This window comes from Narcine bancroftii, chromosome 5 (genome assembly GCF_036971445.1).
Source record: "Narcine bancroftii isolate sNarBan1 chromosome 5, sNarBan1.hap1, whole genome shotgun sequence".
Lineage (NCBI taxonomy): Eukaryota > Metazoa > Chordata > Chondrichthyes > Torpediniformes > Narcinidae > Narcine > Narcine bancroftii.
This window is the reverse complement of record NC_091473.1, coordinates 12,035,234-12,053,686: the sequence shown is the minus strand read 5'-3', so window position 1 is coordinate 12,053,686 and position 18,453 is coordinate 12,035,234. Positions and strand designations below refer to the sequence as shown.

At 41.5% G+C, this 18,453-nt stretch overlaps 1 protein-coding gene across 3 annotated transcripts in view; it reads right to left on the bottom strand.

Moving 5' to 3' along the window:
- The window catches only part of dnah1 (dynein, axonemal, heavy chain 1), a 431,328-nt gene extending 413,699 nt beyond the window's left edge, over positions 1-17,629 (bottom strand). For 2 of the 3 annotated variants that reach the window (XM_069936771.1, XM_069936773.1), the window contains exons 1-3: positions 17,553-17,629; positions 4,311-4,510; positions 232-304 (exon numbers count right to left, since the gene is read on the bottom strand). In XM_069936771.1, coding sequence (XP_069792872.1) covers positions 232-304; positions 4,311-4,490 — 253 coding nt within the window. In that variant the 5' untranslated portion in view covers positions 4,491-4,510; positions 17,553-17,629. Of the gene's footprint in view, positions 1-231; positions 305-4,310; positions 4,511-6,593; positions 6,696-17,552 lie in introns of those variants that run through there. The other variant, XM_069936772.1, reaches the window with a different exon arrangement.
- Positions 17,630-18,453: the final 824 nt, after the last annotated feature.

Below are 18,453 nucleotides of genomic sequence, written 5' to 3'. Positions count from 1 at the left end.
AAAGTCAACAGTTCTTTTTCTCCAACTGATGCTGCTTGACCCACTGAGTTCCCTCAGCAGGTGCTTTTTTGCTCTAGATTCCAGGATCTTCAGTCTCTTGTAACTACAAAACCAATTCTATCAAGAGTAAAACATCATGTTATGCCTTATTGTAAAACAATAGGATAGTAAATGCTCTACATTCTCATGATTTTTGTTTCCATTGAGATCACAATAAATTCAGTTTCTTACCTTCAGGAGTGTAATGTTCCTGGCCTGACTGATTTAATAAATGCCGTATTACATTTGGACCTTCCTGAACATTCTAATGATAGAAAACAAAAACAACATGCTATTTATCAGACTCAAAAGTATTTCCAAAAACAATTATAAAGGACTATAATAAAATTTTGTTTTTAACAAAGATCAGAATAAAAACCATGTTTCTCTGTCCAAATACAAAGATCGATCTTGCCAGAGAAAAGCATTATATGCTATCATCTAAGTTCGAGTTTATTATTATCTGACTGCACAACCAGATTGAAGCAGCATTTCTCTCAACCACAGTGCAGATACACAATACACAACATATAATAATCACATGCTTACTCTGACAGATTATGTTGTGTTCAATGTGGCAGGCACCAAGAGATTTCTTTAGGCAGTCCTTGTACCTTTTCTTTGGTGCACCTCTGTCACGGTGGCCAGTGGAGAGCTCGCCATATAACACGATGTGTTGCTCTGAGGCCGAGCACAACAGTGTCCATCATATGGAAGGCACTTACATATATATCAATTTTCTTGTTTTGTTTTCTAGTTATAACATTTTACTTAGATTTTGCAGTTTAGAAACCCTTTATTCATTGTACTTGTAGTGATTGGCAAGTGATGAGACTTCTGAGGGGTGGAATGTTGTATGTGGATTGTGGATGAGGATGTGGCCTCCCTGTCTGGACCATTATGGATTGCGAAAGATCGCGTGACCTCCCTGTCTGAAACCTAGTTGGTCTCTTGGTCCAAGTCACAGATATCACTCCACCCTAGATCACTACTCTAGACATCATTGGAGGAATCGCAGGGAAGATGTGCAGTATACTTAGTTGAGCCATAGTATTGCAATAGATCGGTGCAAACACACCCCCATTGGTACAGGGAATCAGGAGTGTGTTTGAAAGTCAGTCTGTGAAGTTTGCACACGTGAGGGAGAGTGCGATAGGATAAACAGCCAACATTATCGGAGTCCCTTGTACCTGATGTACCTCTTACACTGTTATAGTTTTTGTCTCATACTGTGTAGAAGATAGACGGCCACTGGTATCGGAGTCCAACCTGGGTCGGATGTGAATGTGTACATTACTATTAAGTAGTAGAGTAATTATCATTTGATGTCTTCCCCTGTTTGTTTCCAATGTGTACAATAAAGTTACCTTTGATTGTAACACTTGTGTCCAGACTCATCTCTCTGTGAAACTGTAAAGGTTAAAAACTTGTGCTTTTTAAACTTAATTTTGTGCCTATCTCTTTAAGAGAGCTATTGTTTGTAGTGTTACCAGAGTGACTGATGTAATATGTCATAATATCCATCTTGCTAACAACTTGTTCATTATTCAACAATGTAGAAGCATGAGCACGAGATATTTTTCTTTACATCTCTTTAAAGCTTGTGCATTTCTTTAAGCTAGTATCTCTAAGCTCTTGTACCAATGCTTTGTAATTCTTCATTATGAAAGTATTAATGCAAAGTTATGCAAAGTTATGCAAAATGTTTATCCATTTTATCAATGAATTAAAGCCACATAAAGCAACATTCACAGAGTTAGATTTGTTGGATTAAAGAGATTGAAATTCAGAAAATTGTAGCTCATACTTTGAAATTAGGATCTATTAGAATAAGGAAAATGTCATCCAATGTCACCAAACCTGATATTTTTGCAAACACATTACCATACTGCAAGTTTTTTTTTAAATGTGGTGTTCCTGTGCAGATAGATCTTTGACGTGCAGAGCAGTCCATAATTAGTATTACAAGGGGAGGTTCAAGAGCCTGATAGCTATTGGAAAGAAACGGTTCTTGATCCTAGGGGTGCTTTGCTTCAGGCTTCTGTACCTTGCATATTGAGTGCACTATTTAAAGGACACATGAACAGAAATATTGGACACATATGGACCAAATGCAGGCAAATAGGATTAGTTCAGATGAACAAGATGATTAGCATGGACCAGTTCAGCAAATGGGCCTGTTCCTGTGCAGAATAGTTCTCGGACTGATATCAAAGTAGTTAGTGCCGTCATTCAATACACCAAACAATTTCCCCTATATTCTGTATTAAGAACTAGAGCAAAAAAATGTGAATACATTAAAATATACAAGGAAATTGCAGATTTAATCATGACATGTGCCTTCTCATTCTTGTAAACGTTCCCAATTATATTGATTGACAAGGGTAAATATTCCTGAGTGATAAAAAGAAAACCCATGCCCAATCCCAGTAAAATTCATCAGCCTCAAACTACAAATGATTACAAGAACATCGGCAACAGAAGTTGGAGAACTGTCTGTAGAGATTAAAACCTTGTGTTTATGATTTATGGTTGTTTTATGACTTTCCCTTTAAGGATTAATTGTTTTTGTAGAGTTACCATAGTTACTATGACATCATATGTCATACTATCTGAGCAGACCAGGAGTTCCCTTCTCATTCTTGGAATGACCATGGAAGGAGAGTAAGCTCACTTGAGAAACTTTTCTTTTAATGTATCATTATTCATTTTTAATCATTTATTATCATTTTAATTTGTTTATATTTGTTTGAAGTTGAGTATCGTTATCATTTACAATATCCTTTGTTTTACTCATCATTATGAAGTGCCAAGCTATGAAAATGTTTATTCACTTTTATCAATGAAAAATTAAAGCTATTTATAACTACAATTATGAAGTTTGATTTATTTGGATGAATAAGATACAATTCAGAATATCAAGAGATACTTTTCTTGAGATTGGGAAATATTAGAAGCTAGATGTGTCATCTACACTGTCCTCTGACTGCTCCAGTAGCCTCTGACAACTCCATGGTGTCAAAGTTCCTTCTCATTGTTTCTAAATGTCTCTGCTCATCCTGAACAGGAGTAGGTCACTTTCAATATGATCATAGCTGATCTTTTATCTCAATACCATACTCCTGCTTTCTCCCATGCTCCATCCTTTACTTATGTCCAGAAATATATCTATTTCTGACTTAGATTCCATAGTAGAGAATTCCACAGGCTCACCTTTCACTGCTTGAAGAGATTTCTCCTCACCTCAGTCCTCAATATCTTCCACTGTATCCTGAACAGTGATCCTGGTTCTTCACCCATTGGCCAAGGAAGACATTCTACCTACTTCCACTGACTAGTTATCAGAATTTAATATGGTTTGTTAAGGTTCAACTATTACTGAGTTTAGCAAATTATACTGATTGTCCAAAGTTATTAGGAGGGAACTGGTTGAGGAAACTTTAGAAGGATCTGTGATGCACTCTTTTAATCCAGCATGCACACATATAGATTAGCACTGGTATGGCTGGTCAGTAAAAATATTTGTTGTCGAAGTAAATTAAAACATTAATTGAAATAAAGTTAAAATAATAAATTACTGATATTTACTTTTTAGCTGAAGACTGTGAATCTCATTCAAATGAATGAGGTTTTGTTTGATGCTCCTACCCTATAGGCTGACATGAAACTGAAGAGATCAGTACAAAGTTTAATTGACCTCAAGGTTCAGGGGATCATGGAATTCTGACCCAATTATACAGCTGAAAGGAAGCAAGATACCCTCATCAGACTTCAACCTTTCCATAATCTATTGCTGAAAGTGCAAAAGTAGGGGAATTCAGAATGTGCAAACATTCAGCCAGCAGTTCAGCATTATTTCTTCAATGGAGTACACTCAAAGAGTTGTTGTAACTGGTCAGCAATTGGCAAACTATTTACACATGTTATTTGTATAATTGGGAAAACAACAGCCATAACGATGTTCCTCCCCTATTCCTGACCATTTACCATGAAAGAGGTGATAAAATCTCTGCAGTTTTCTCCTTTGCTACCTAATGCTAATGTCTAGTTTCTCAATATTTTGCCTTTACACTCAAAATAGATTACCCAACCAACAAAAGTGTGTAATAGAGATCCTGATGCAAATATGGGCCATTGAAGCATTGGGTGGGTAAAGTGGGTGCTGTTGATTTCTATATACTTAATCAGGTTCATCATCTGTTGACTAGGAATCAACATCATTTGGAGATTTTTGACCATAATGGATGTTCTGTGACAATCATGGCACTTACCCCTAGAATAGTTAATGCCCCAGAAGCAAGGATGTCTGAATAAAAGCCTCTTTGGGTGATTTTTGGATAATTTTTGCCAGTCTGCTCCTCAGTTATTGAAGTCCTAGAATCTAGTAGGTTTGGTTTAGATGACTTAATTTTTTTCTTTGAAGATATTTTCACTCTATTGTTTGCTTCCATTCTTTACCAGAACCCAAAAGCTGAAATAAAATACAATGTAATTGCATATATAATTTACTTTAACACACAACACTGAACACAAACATCCTGAACAGTGATTAGTGTGAACTTACAAAAAGTTTTAATAAAGTAAATAGAGAAATTTATTTGCAACTTCAGAGTATAAATTTAAAATTAACAGCAGAACAACAAAGTTTAGGTATTTCCTTTCAGAGGACTGCAAAATATCCCAAGAACAATAAGGGCGAACAACTCCAACATCACCCACTCCTGTACTGCATTACATTTAAGATGTTGTAGTGTATTTAGAAGTGTTTCTTCAGTGTTTTACATGCATAGAAATGTAAAATATATTCTAAGATAAACATTTGACTGATGCTAAATAAGGACTATATGTTCTTGTTTTGACTTAAAATACAAATTTGAATTAAAGACAGACCTTGGTAACAGAACTCGTTTTTAACCCGGGGACATTTATACAGCTACTGCCCAACTTGCGACCTAAGTGACTTATGTCCATCTGCACATACAACCAAATTTTTGAAAAAGATATACAAAATATAAAATTTATGCAGTTTGTTGTATTTGACAAACTATAACAGGGATACAGGGCTTGTAAGAGCCAAAATGTGCATACTTACCTTGTTAGCTGCGTTCCAGGCTGGACACAGCCATCTTGATTCTTGTGCACATGCACGAGTCTTCGGTTGGTGCATGAGCAGTAGGTTTACGTATTGGAGTTCAGTCGGGATATTGTGCGAGTTAAGGACTCGAATTCAATATCGTCAGGGCACAATTGTCACACATGCACCAACCGAACTCTAATATGTGAACCCACTGCGCATGCACTAACCAAAGAGTCGCACATGCGCCAATTGAGGAGCCGCGCATTCGCACAGGAATCAAGATGGCCATGCCCAGCCGACAGACCCTGGGACCTCGACTAAAAAGGTAAGCATGGACCAGAACATGGAAAGATTCATCAATGTTGATTGACAAACTCAGGAAGCTTTAAGATGCTATCGTCAAATATACAGTGAAGAAAATATATGATTAAAAAATTTGCTTTTAAGACTTCAGTACTCCACGTGCAAAATTCTGACTTGCATTAACTTCAAGACCAATTCTTTGGTCCCAGTTACGGTCATAAGTCAGGGAGTGTGTGTGTGCGTGAGGCTAGAGCTTGCCTTGGCCATCTACAGTGATATGTATATTCTATGACTGTAATCAAAATAATACCTGTGTTTGTAGGGACAAGACGACTGAAATGGGCACACAATAAAATGAATGATTGTTTTCCTTTCCTTTTCCACCAGGTATTTGGAAAGATGGAAAGTTGTCATGAGCACAGGTTTCTAGGAAGTTCTTGAATGTGAATATTGTCAATTACACAGCTGCAGTTCATATATTTATGGAACTCTCAACATAGAAATAAGAAAACCAAAACTTTTTGGTTATTTCACGGAAAATCTTCTACTAAAATTGCATGCTTTTAAGCCGTAGCATAGGAGCTAAAGTGGCAGATTGGTAAACAGAGGCTTTGACATCATCTTGAGATACAAACTCAAATCCAAGAAAAGCTTGCAACCTTTAAACTGTCATTCTATCATATATATATCCATCTGGTCCCTGTTTGTTTATACTTTTTAATATTCAATCTTTTATTATTTCCTTGCCTATCCCCTGTATATTACCAGATTTAATTCCACTTCCCACTTTTGGGACTAAATAACCAGCCCATTGATAGATAGCTTCCTTCAGCCTAAATCTTGCTTTTTCATCATCGATCACATTGCCAATTAGTAAACTTCTTAAATGTACATCTTACATTTTACCCCAAAGTCATTCCCTTATACCACTGAAAGCAAGGGACCTAAAAATTATTTTCAAATTTCTTGTCAGTCTGCATATATGACATCACATACAATCCTGAGATTCCTTTTTCCTGCAGGCATGGCAGAATTACAACTAATTGGTAGTGCAAAAAATAAACTGTACATAGTGTAATACATGTAAAGAATCAAACTGTAAACAGATAACAAATGTAAACAAACTGCAATGCAGAGAGAACAAAAATAAGTGCTGCTAACTTAAATCACTTACATTTCCTTTGTTCTTTGAATTGTGGCACTGAGCCAATTTTTAATTCAACCTGTCAGTTTCATTTAGATCCAATAGGCTTTTAGTTTCCTAATTAAACTGCATGTGGGCCTTTGTTCAATACTTTGCTGGATCCATGCAAATTATACAGGATTAACTATCCTCATTAAGCCAATGTTAATTCCTCAAGGGCATTTAACCTTAAATCCATGGTGATCAGATATTATTTATTGTCATGTCATAAAACAGAAATGTCATATTACACAAAATTGCCTTTAGTCTGCCATAGAGCAGACAAAGATTTGCCATTAGCATTCACCACTGTCTGTAACAGTCAGAAAGAGAAGCAAAAGAGAGTTCTCTCAGAGTGATTAAGTGTCTGTGGATTTGCCTCCAGTGCTCCTGCAGCCACACAGGACTGAAGTTCAGTTCAAACCATCAGCAACCTAAGCCCAGATCCAAACCTCTGACACAATGAGGAAAGCTTCAGGGCTCTTTGGGAACCCTTCTTGTACTCAGCACCCTCTTGCATCTCAGTTTCAATACCTGATTCTCATGAGCCAGTCTCCAGACGCCCGCAGCTTTTTGCATGTCCTTTGACCTCAAGTTATCAACAGCCCGCAGCCCTGTGCGGGTCTCTCACCTGCAATTAGCCAACAGCTCACTGCCTACGTGTGTCCTTCAGCTGCTGAGCCCCTCTCTGGTCCCCATCTTTGGGGTGATCTCCTCTGCTTCTCCTTCCCAACAGTATGGTAATCTCCCCATTACTGGTGCCCTGTGTCAGTCTGCTGCTCCACCAGAGTCTGCAAACCCTAGAGATAGCTGCCATATACAGGCATCACTATATTGTGCCCAAAATTTTAAATAAAACACCATTGGCTGCTTTAACAGACCAGATAAAGCCTGTATGGAGCCGTCAGCAGTTGGACTGGGTGGTAGGATGCTTCAGGGAAGCTCTGCATCTCCAGTCCCCCAGGTTCACATCAGCTGCAGTGCTGTAACAGCAGCTCCATCATTCTTTTCTTAACAGATGCTAACATATTCTATCTTTCAGAATTTTCCCAACATTTTTGCCTCTATTGATGTCAGGCTGACTGGCTTACAGTTAATTGATTTGGTCTATCTTTATATACTATTTCAACCTCAACAATCTTCCAGTCATCTACCAAACTAGTTTAAACCCTTCCCAATGGCATTAAATTGAATTGAATATTGTTACGTGTTCTGAGTTAGTGAAATATTTTGCTTTTGTGTGCTGTCCAAGCAAGTCAACTTATCCTTGTGTGCAACAACTAGTGCAAAATAAAACAAAAATGTACAATAGTGTAATTATAGTGTTACAGAGAAAAATGTTCTGTTAAAATACACAAGGGCAGGAGCATTTTACAAATGAGAGGTCCATCCAACAGTTTGATTAAATCAAGGAAGAAATTGCCCTCAATTATGGTGGTGCACATTTTCAAACTCACGCATGTTATGCATGACAGGAAGGAGAAGAAAGCGTGACCAAGGTGGTGTGAGAGATGAGGAAACTTGACATAAAAATATGAAAGATGGGGAAACTAGTGCAGACATGTGGAGTGATGGATTAAACCAGTATGAACAGGCTAAGCATGGAAATTAGAATGCAGGAAGCAGAGTCAGCCTCTGAAAGATAAGAATTATTTGTCTTTTCGACAGGATCAGTGAGCCCACCGTATGAATAAGATAAGGAGAGGTAAGGAATAATAGAATGTAGGAAGTTGAGATAGTCTGGATGAGATAAGGGTCTCCTAGCCCCAGACAGAAGTACCAAGTTCTACATATATAATTAATAAGCCATACACAGATTTATCAAGTTAGGCATATTTAATTAGTAAACCTAGACAGGATTAGCGAACTCTGCATATGAAGAGACTGTAGCTCTGAGAGTTGGAAAGGTGTGAATGGGGACAAGGGCAAGGTTGTGAATAAGGACAATGGGGATAATGACATGAGAAGACACCGACAGGATACCCCCTGGTCCTCCAAGTTCACTGAAACTGCACGTAGGCAGGAAGGATTGCCTATGCCAAACCCATCCAAGAGGCAGAAGAATGTAAGGGGGAGGGTATTCTGATACTGAAATTCACTGTATAAAAGTTGGGTGAGCCCCAGTGTATGTGTGTATTCCCAGGGTAAGGGGAAGCACCCAACTTTGCATTCTTGTTGTAATAAATGTTCTTTGTTCTTAATTTTTGTCTCGAGCCATTTCTGTTAAGGTACTTCTATTTCTAACAAATGGGGGCTCGTCCGGGATCACACTCCCTCCACTGACAGAGTGCCCGACGACGGGGGTAGGTGCACCCCAGCTGATTCAGCTGGACTCACAGATGACAGGTGGCTAGTCAGTGGAAGAAGCGAGTGATATCCGAGAAGAGGCATTGAGAACAAACGACGGGAGAACGCTAAGGAAGCGCGATAAGAGCAGCTACTGGATCTGGTAAGAGAAATTTTTATACCTGTCAGTATGGGAGGTATGGGCAGTAAAAGAGAGAGTCCTAGTGAAGGATTGGATGATCAGATAACTAAACAGAGTCCGTTAGGAGTAATTTATCTGACTGGGGTTCGGAGAGAGCCCGGGGAAAAGACAAACTTATCATGATTAAGTACTGTTGTCTGGAATGGCTTAAAAGCCCTATTAAAGGGAGCTCGTTATATTGGCCGAGGTTCGGATCTGAGGATGACTGGATGTGTCAGGAACTGAACATCTGGCTGTATAAGAATCAAAGGGATAACATTGAAAGCAGGGAATATGCCGCCTGCTGGCTCAGGGGATCGGTTGACCAACTGGTCCTGAACAAAAAGATAACTGAGGATAAGAGGGATGAGGAACCCCTTGTACCCGAGACGCAAGAATGGGATGTGTTACATTCCCTTCCTCCACCCTATGCCCCTTCTTTACCAGCTCCTATCTCTCCCCCCCTCCTGTGCCCTACCCTTCCACACCTTCCCCTCCTCCCCCACAACTAACAAAAGGAGAAGAGAATAGGGGTGGCATGTTAACCCGTTCACAAAGTATTAGATTGCCTACGAGAGACAGAGGCAAGGTTAGTTTTGAGCTGAGTGAGGACCTACTGGAAGAAAGGGCAGGATACTGTAAGTCAGTTTCTGAAGAGCAGGATTTCAGAAATAATAAGCTAGAAGTTAGCTGGATGAGACCCCTGCGGGAGGTTCCCGTGGGAGGGGGGTCTCGGTTTTGTAAATGTGCCCTTGACCAGTACGGTGGTGCGTAATTTTAAGAGGGAAATTATTTCCCTGATAGAGGATCCCCAGGGATGCACTGAACAATTGGATCAGTTGTTGGGACCGAATATATATACATGGGATGAATTAACGGCTATATTTAAGACTCTGTTTACCCTGGATGAGCGTGGAATGATTCGCCAGGCAGGGATTAGAGTTTGGGATCAGGATCACCAAGGGGGACCAGATGCGGTACCTGGAGAAGCTAAATTCCCCTTGGCTAGACCTAATTGGGATAAAAATACCAATGATGGTCGGGTATTAATGGAAGAGTATAGGGCTAATCTGATTAAAGGAATCTGGGAATCTGTTCCGAAGGGACAGAACTTTAAAAAGGCATTCGAAGTTCCTCAGGGACCCGAGGAGACCCCCTTGGCATTTTTGAATCGATTGCATACGGCTATACAGCAATATGGGGGTCTGGATATAGAATCCCCAGCAGGGGAACAATTAGTATTAACGAGTTTCGTTACAAATTCAGCCCCAGACACAAGGAGGAAATTACAGAAAACTGAGAATTGGCATGAGCAGGGAATAACCCAGCTTCTACAAATTGCGCAAAAACCCTTTGTACAGAGATCTGAGGATAAGCAGAAGGGAAACGCTAAGATTTTAATGCAGGCATTTAAGGGAGCTGTGGAGGGACAGCAAGGAAAAGGTAGGGACTTTGTGCCAGCTCCTGGGCATTGGGAAGAGAGCCAGGGGTGGGGAAATAGGGTCCAGAGTAGAGGAAGGAGTAGAGGAGGATTCCGGGGACGCCAACCATTCCCAGGACCCCGGGGAGACCCAACTAGGAATTGGGAAGTGGGAACAATGGTCTGCTACTATTGTAACAAGGAGGGACACTTCAAGAGAGAGTGCCCCATGCGAGCCAGGGAGACGTGATCGTATGCCCTGATGGAAACAGACTATGAATAGGGGAGTCACGGTTCTCAGTCAATACACACTGTGGGGCTGCACGGAGAACCACTGGTAAATTTAAGCATAGGACCCCACAGTGATAGGATGATATTCTTAGTAGATTCCGGGGCAGCCCGGTCTAGTATATTACACCCACCCAAGGGCGTGAGGATAGAGGGGACAGTAATGATTTCGGGGGTAGGAGGAAGAGATTTCCCGGTCCCTGTATTGAGATGTTAGGATACAGATGGGAGAAAAGGTTATAACGGAAGATCTCTTATTAGTTCCCCAAGCGGGAGTTTGTTTGCTGGGATGGGATTTACAAGATCAATTGGCTATCGGCACCAGACCACAAGAATCAGGTATTGGGGTTCAACTATATGTATTAAGTGAGGAGGATCGGGAACTCATAAGTCCTGGAGTATGGGCAGGAAGAGGCAATAGAGGAGTGCTAGATATCCCTCCCCTACGAGTTACCTTAAAAGATCCTGAGCACATTATTAGGCGAAAGCAGTATCCCATTCCAATGGGTGGCCGAAAGGGGCTGCAGCCAGTAATTGACCAATTGGTGAAAGATGGCATTCTAGAACCTTGTATGTCACCTTTTAATACCCCAATCTTACCCGTCCAAAAACCAGACGGTACCTATAGATTAGTACAGGATTTGAGGGAACTCAACAAAATTATTCTCACCCGTCACCCTGTCATACCTAATCCATACACAATAATGGGTAAAATCGATCCCCACAGTAAATGGTTTAGCGTAATTGACCTCAAGGATGCTTTCTGGACCTGCCCTTTAGCAGCAGAGAGCAGAGATATGTTTGCTTTTGAATGGGAGAATCCTTTTACAGGACGTAAAAATCAATACAGGTGGACCGTACTCCCTCAGGGCTTTATGGAATCACCAAACTTATTTGGCCAGGTCCTAGAACAAATATTAGAGGAGGCTCCTCGGGAAGAGAGTTGTCAGTTAATTCAATATGTAGATGATTTATTAATTACGGGAAGGACGTATGAATCAGCTAAACTATATACCATTGCACTTTTGAATTTTCTCGAAAAGAAGGGTCTCAGGGTGAGTGAATCCAAATTACAATTCATACAACCAGAGGTTAAATACCTGGGTCATTTGGTAAGTCAGGGAACCAGAAAGATCAGTCCCGAAAGGATACAAGGTATTCTACAGATCCCACCTCCTAAGAATGCCCAAGAACTCAGGAAATTCCTTGGTCTAGTGGGATACTGTAGAATTTGGATAGAAAATTATTCTAATCTAGTTCGATTCCTTTACGATAAACTCGCGATTCTAGGGGGAGAAGCGCTGGTTTGGATGGAAGAAGAGATTAATAATTTTAACTTGGTGAAACAGCGCCTTATTAGTGCCCCAGTGTTGGCTTTGCCCAACCTTAATAAGTCTTTTGACCTTTATACTAACACAAAAGGGGGTGTAGCAACCGGTGTTTTAACACAAGAAAGGGCAGGCAGCAGGCAGCCAGTTGCTTTTCTCTCAAAGGTTTTGGATCCTGTTTGTCGTGGTTGGCCAGAATGTGTTCAAGCTATTGCAGCCACTGCTATTTTAGTTGAAGAAGCACGAAAAATTACATTTGGCGCCCCAATGATAGTACACACTCCTCACACCGTTCGCAATATTCTGTTACAGCGTGCTGGTAGGTGGCTTACAGATTCTAGAATCTTGAAATACGAAGCGATTTTAATGGATAGGGATGATCTAAATCTGACTACAAGTAGAGAACATAATCCAGCAGCCTTTTTAGTCTCTCCAACCTCTCCCAACACAATCAATGAGTTAGAGTATATATGTTTGGAAGTGATAGACCTGCAGACTAAGATCAGAGAAGACTTGAGTGATGAGCCTTTACAGGAGGGAGAACGGTGGTTTATTGATGGCTCTTCCCGTTGTATTGATGGCACTCACTATAGCGGATATAGTATAGTGGATGGGAATGAGGGGGTAGTTATTGAAGCCGGTCGTCTTCCCGGTCACTGGTCAGCCCAGTCTTGCGAATTATATGCCCTCTGTCGAGCTCTCCAAGGTCTGGAAAATAAGGTGGGGACAATCTATACAGATTCAAAATACGCTTTTGGGGTAGTGCACACCTTTGGGAAAATCTGGAAGGAATGGGGAATGATAACGGGAAAAGGACAGAAATTGATGCATGAGAACCTAATTGTCCAATCCTTGGAGGCTCTGACTTTACCTGAGGAAATAGCTGTGGTCCATGTATGGGGCCATCAAACTGGTGACAGCCCTGAAGCACAGGGCAACAGACAGGCAGATGCAGCTGCTAAACAGGCAGCGCTCACTTAGAAAGTGGACATGCAACTGTTACTCCCCATCCCACAGGAGCTTAAAAAGACTCCCATCTTTTCACAAGAAGAGGAGGTTTATATGAGGGATCAGGGGATGCGTCAAACAAGTGATGGGTTGTGGTGGACAGCCGAAGGACACCAAGTGCTGAATAAAGCTTTGGCACGGCAAATGTTTGACCAGCTCCACCAACAGACACACTGGGGAGCCCAGGCACTTGTCGACACTTTTGTTCGCTCTTTTCATTGCTCAGGCGTATACACTATAGCCAAGCAGAGTACCCAGGGGTGCTCAATTTGTCAGAAGATTAATAAGAAGGTCATGCGCCAGGTAATGCCTGGCGGTCGCGATATCGCTGTATGCCCTTTCCAACGGATACAAGTGGACTTCACAGAGTTACCTAAGATAGGTGTTTACAAGTACCTGTTGGTGATGGTAGATCATTTCACACGATGGGTTGGGGCTTTCCCGATCCCGAATGATCGTGCCAGCACCGTTATCAGAGTACTGCTGGATTCTGTAATTCCACAATATGGGATGATCCAGACCATTGACTCGGATCGTGGTACACACTTTACTTCTTGGGTACTCCAGGGGGTTTGTAAAAGATTGGGCATTGACTGGCAGCTCCATACCCCATGGCACCCCCAGAGTTCGGGCCAGGTTGAGTGAATGAATCAGACTTTGAAATACCAGCTCACTCGACTTCATGAGGAAACTGGCCTTTCCTGGATTAAATGCTTGCCCTTAGCTTTAATCAGGATTCGCACAGCTCCTCGTAAAGAGCTTGCTGTCTCACCATATGAGATGATGTTTGGTCTTCCTTACATGGGATTCCACACTGATACTCCCATCCCTGAGGCTAATGACCAATATATCTCTAAATATTTACAGGAACTGTCTGCTTCTCTCCTTGATTTAAAACAGATGGGTTTACTAGCTCAAACTCCCCCCCTGGAGTATCCTATTCATTCTATTAAACCTGGTGATTGGGTATTTGTTAAAGCTTGGCAAGATAAACAACTGAAACCTGTCTGGGATGGCCCCTACTGTGTACTCTTGATTACAGACTCCACTGTAGGGACGAAAGAAAAGGAGCCACATCCAACGAATCAAACGAGCTGCTGAACCACAGACCACAGGTCTTGAAAATCCACCCTCCACCTGGCGTGCAGTCCTTCATCCTGACTTGAAAGTCACACTACGCCGAGAAAAAGTCTTGTAATGTTGTTTTTAATTTTTATTGTATTATTTAATTGTTGCCTCCCAAATTCTGGGACATCACTGAAGTTTTCAAAATGTATTAAGTCCTCCTGGAATAGGGGCAGCATAGATGGCCATTATTTTACTTTAGAATGTAGACGGGACATACGTATAGGGTACGATCATAGTAAGGTAGGGGTTAATATAGATTTCAAATGTGGACCAGGGGCACAGAACACCTCTCAATATGATGATTTTAATGGGTTTTTGGACTCTGCAGATATTTACAACATCAGTTTTAATGGTTTAGCACAAGGCAGATGTGGGAACAAAGGCAGACAGGATAATTGTCAGGATTGTACATGTGGCAGAGAGAGAGTTGATACATATGCTAATGTTCGCAGGCAGGCTACAACTCACAGATTAAGTTACAAGAAACACCACTCCCCAACCTGTGCTATTCTAAAGCATCCTTTGGGTTACACAGCCATTCCAAATGTTAAATGCCACCACTGTAAGGGGAGTTCCAATTATCAACGAAGTAAACAGCTCCAGAATATTAAAGCTGCTGGGCATTTAAATCATTTGTTCAGACTCCAGGCGGCGTTGGAGATCGTCGCCGAACGGACGGTGATGGCCCTGAATGTAGGGGCTGAAGAAAGACGACAGCTACAAGCAACGATTCAACGAAACCGCCTGGCTCTCTATTGCTCGTTGGCTGCTGGAGGCAGCGTCTGTGCGAGACTCAGTACTGACAATGCTTACAACAGTCAGGCGGTTAAAGACACTGCTTCAGAACTTCGACAAAAAGCTTCCCATGCCCATGTTCAGACTTGGCAACCTTGGACTGATGTGGGATGGACTCGACTTTTTACTGAGAACTGGAGCCTGATACTCACAGCCCTGATAGCAGCAGGACTCACTATTCTGGTCAGTGTGGTGCTCCCTACCTAAAGCCTGGTATTCATTTCATGATTTTGCGGACCCCTATTTCTATAACCCAAGGGGTGTGTGTTTCCCAAATGGATGCTTATGACACTGCAATTCGTTTATTGACCCACTGGGAGAAAGATCAATTTTAGGAATAGCACATTTCATTTGTCAGATCAGTGACACTGATCTAAAAGAGAAGTGAGGATTGTGAGAGATCAGTAACACTGATCTTTTTGAGAGATCAGTATCACTGATCTAAAAGAGAAGTGAGGATTGTGAGAGATGAGGAAACTTGACATAAAAATATGAAAGATGGGGAAACTAGTGCAGACATGTGGAGTGATGGATTAAACCAGTATGAACAGGCTAAGCATGGAAATTAGAATGCAGGAAGCAGAGTCAGCCTCTGTAAAATAAGAATCTTCTAGTCTTTTCGACAGGATCAGTGAGCCCATCGTATGAATAAGATAAGGAGAGGTAAGGAATAATAGAATGTAGGAAGTTGAGATAGTCTGGATGAGATAAGGGTCTCCTAGCCCTAGACAGAAATACCAAGTTCTACATATGTAATTAGTAAGCCATACACAGATTTATCAAGTTAGGCATATTTAATTAGTAAACCCTAGACAGGATTAGCGAACTCTGCATATGAAGAGACTGTACTCTGAGAGTTGGAAAGGTGTGAATGGGGACAAGGGCAAGGTTGTGAATAAGGACAATGGGGATAATGACATGAGAAGACACCGACAGGATACCCCCTGGTCCTCCAAGTCCACTGAGGCAGGAAGGATTGCCTATGCCAAACCCATCCAGGAGGCAGAAGAATGTAAGGGGGAGGGTATTCTGATACTGAAATTCACTGTATAAAAGTTGGGTGAGACCCAGTGTATGTGTGTATTCCCAGGGTAAGGGGAAGCACCCAACTTTGCATTGTTGTTGTAATAAATGTTCTTTGTTCTCAATTTTTGTCTCGAGCCATTTCTGTTAAGGTACTTCTGTTTCTAACAGTGGGAATCGGTTTTTAATATATTGGCCGCTTTTCTGAGGCGGGGCCTGAGCTTCATTCACAACTTTGCAACTTCTTACGGTCTTGGTCAGAACAGTTCTCATTCAGGAGACATCACAGAATACTTTCACTGGTGCATCTATAAAAACTGGTCAAGGCCATTCTGGACATGCTGAATTTATTTAGGCTTCTAGGGAAGAAGCATTGATGCACCTTCTTGGCCAGAGTATCAACATGGTTGGATCAAGAGAGATTGTCGGTGATAGTTACACTTAAAAAACATTTTCTGCTCAGCACCAGAGTGTGGCATCTTCTGCTGCTCCCTAGAAATTCTTTCCCTACATTCACTGAAAAATATCTCAAAGAGGATCACGATTGTAGAACTGTTGAGATGCAAGATGTTCTCCTTGTACAGATCACCCCTCCCCAAAAATGAATCCTGATAACCCCAAGAATTTAAAGCCCTCAATCCTGCACAACCGCCTCAGCCCCACACTTAGTGGCAGTACTCGCCTACTTCTGTGCTCACTTCGGGGAGACATCCAGTACCACGGAGGTCATACTCTGTCATAGCCTCCCAAATCCAATTTAGATCCCCACACAATTTTGAGGCAGTGAGCAAACGTGGGGGGGCGGGGGGTGGGAAGAGAGAGAGAAAGAGAGAGAAAGAGAGAGAGAGAGAGAAAAAGAGAGAGAAAGAGAGAGAAAGAGAGAGAGAGAGAGAGAAAGAGAGAGAAAGAGAGAGAAAGAGAGAGAAAGAGAGAGAAAGAGAGAGAAAGAGAGAGAAAGAGAGAGAAAGAGAGAGAAAGAGAGAGAAAGAGAGAGAAAGAGAGAGAAAGAGAGGAGAGAGGGGGAGAGAGAGAGAGGAGAGAGGAGAGAGGAGAGAGGAGAGAGAAAGAGAGAGAAAGAGAGAGAAAGAGAGAGAGAAAGAGAGAGAGAAAGAGAGAGAGAAAGAGACAGAAAGAGAGAAAAAGAGAGAGAAAGAGAGAGAAAGAGAAAGAGAGAGAGAGAGAAAAAGAGAGAGAAAGAGAGAGAAAGAGAGAGAAAGAGAGAGAAAGAGAGAGAGAAAGAGACAGAAAGAGAGAGAAAGAGAGAGAAAGAGAGAGAGAAAGAGACAGAAAGAGAGAGAAAGAGAGAGAAAGAGAGAGAAAGAGAGAGAAAGAGAGGAGAGAGGGGGAGAGAGGGGGAAAGAGAGAGAGGAGAGAGGAGAGAGAAGAGAGAGAAAGGAGAGAGAGAGAAAAAGGAGAGAGAGAGAAAAAGGAGAGAGAGAGAGAAAGGAGGGAGAGAGAGAGAGAGAAACGAATTAATTGTAAATTGCACTTACGCTGGGCCAATGGCGACTGCCTCGCCGTCAGGGAGCTCGGTCGTCAGGCCGTGCGTATCCTAGCAACCGAACGCCTTGAGCGGTGACCAGGAAACAGGTGTAAACCAATGTGTGGAGGCGTCCAGACGACAACATGCGTTCAAGACAAACCACACAAATTACTTCAAAACAGAGTAATGTTTATACAACTCTATCTTTTAAAACAATACCTCGTTTTTCTAAAATCCAAGGCAGGGAGCCATGTTGCTTTTGTTCCTTATTTCCAGATATAATTTTGGACGATTTCCCCGGAGGTGGGTGGGTGGTTGGCGATTCGGAGACGGGAGGGTTGAAATATTGAACCAATTGAAGAGTCTGTGGATGCGCTCTTCAGTATAGAACCCACGGTGTATTTTCTCTTTTAAGAAGTCGGGTAGAATGAGGCTAATAGAAGAGGTTCTGAACAGGGTTTAAACATTTACAACACGGCTCTTCAGCTGCATGTTTGAAACAACATGACGCTGAATCGCGAATTAAAATTCAGGTCTTCATTCAACGTGCAGATCACAAGGAGGACGTCAATTGGTATGCAACGCTCATTTGTTCCTGGGAAATTGACCTGCAACCATGGCTGCAAAATCAGATTGTCTTTCAACAGCAAGAACAATCAGCGTCTGCAGATTAAGAACTGTTTAGTTCAAAAATGACAAGGCCAACACTTATTTTCTTAGTTAATTACACAATGGCAAGCTACTTACTTGCATTGTTACCATCCTCCTGGACCCAATATTCTCACGTCGTGAAAGTTTCAATATTTTTACCAAAAGAAAGTTCATATCCCTTCCGATGCCAATTACAAACTTGGAGATGCATGATGTCAGTTAACCTGACACAATACAAATCTTAGCCGGTGACTTTAACC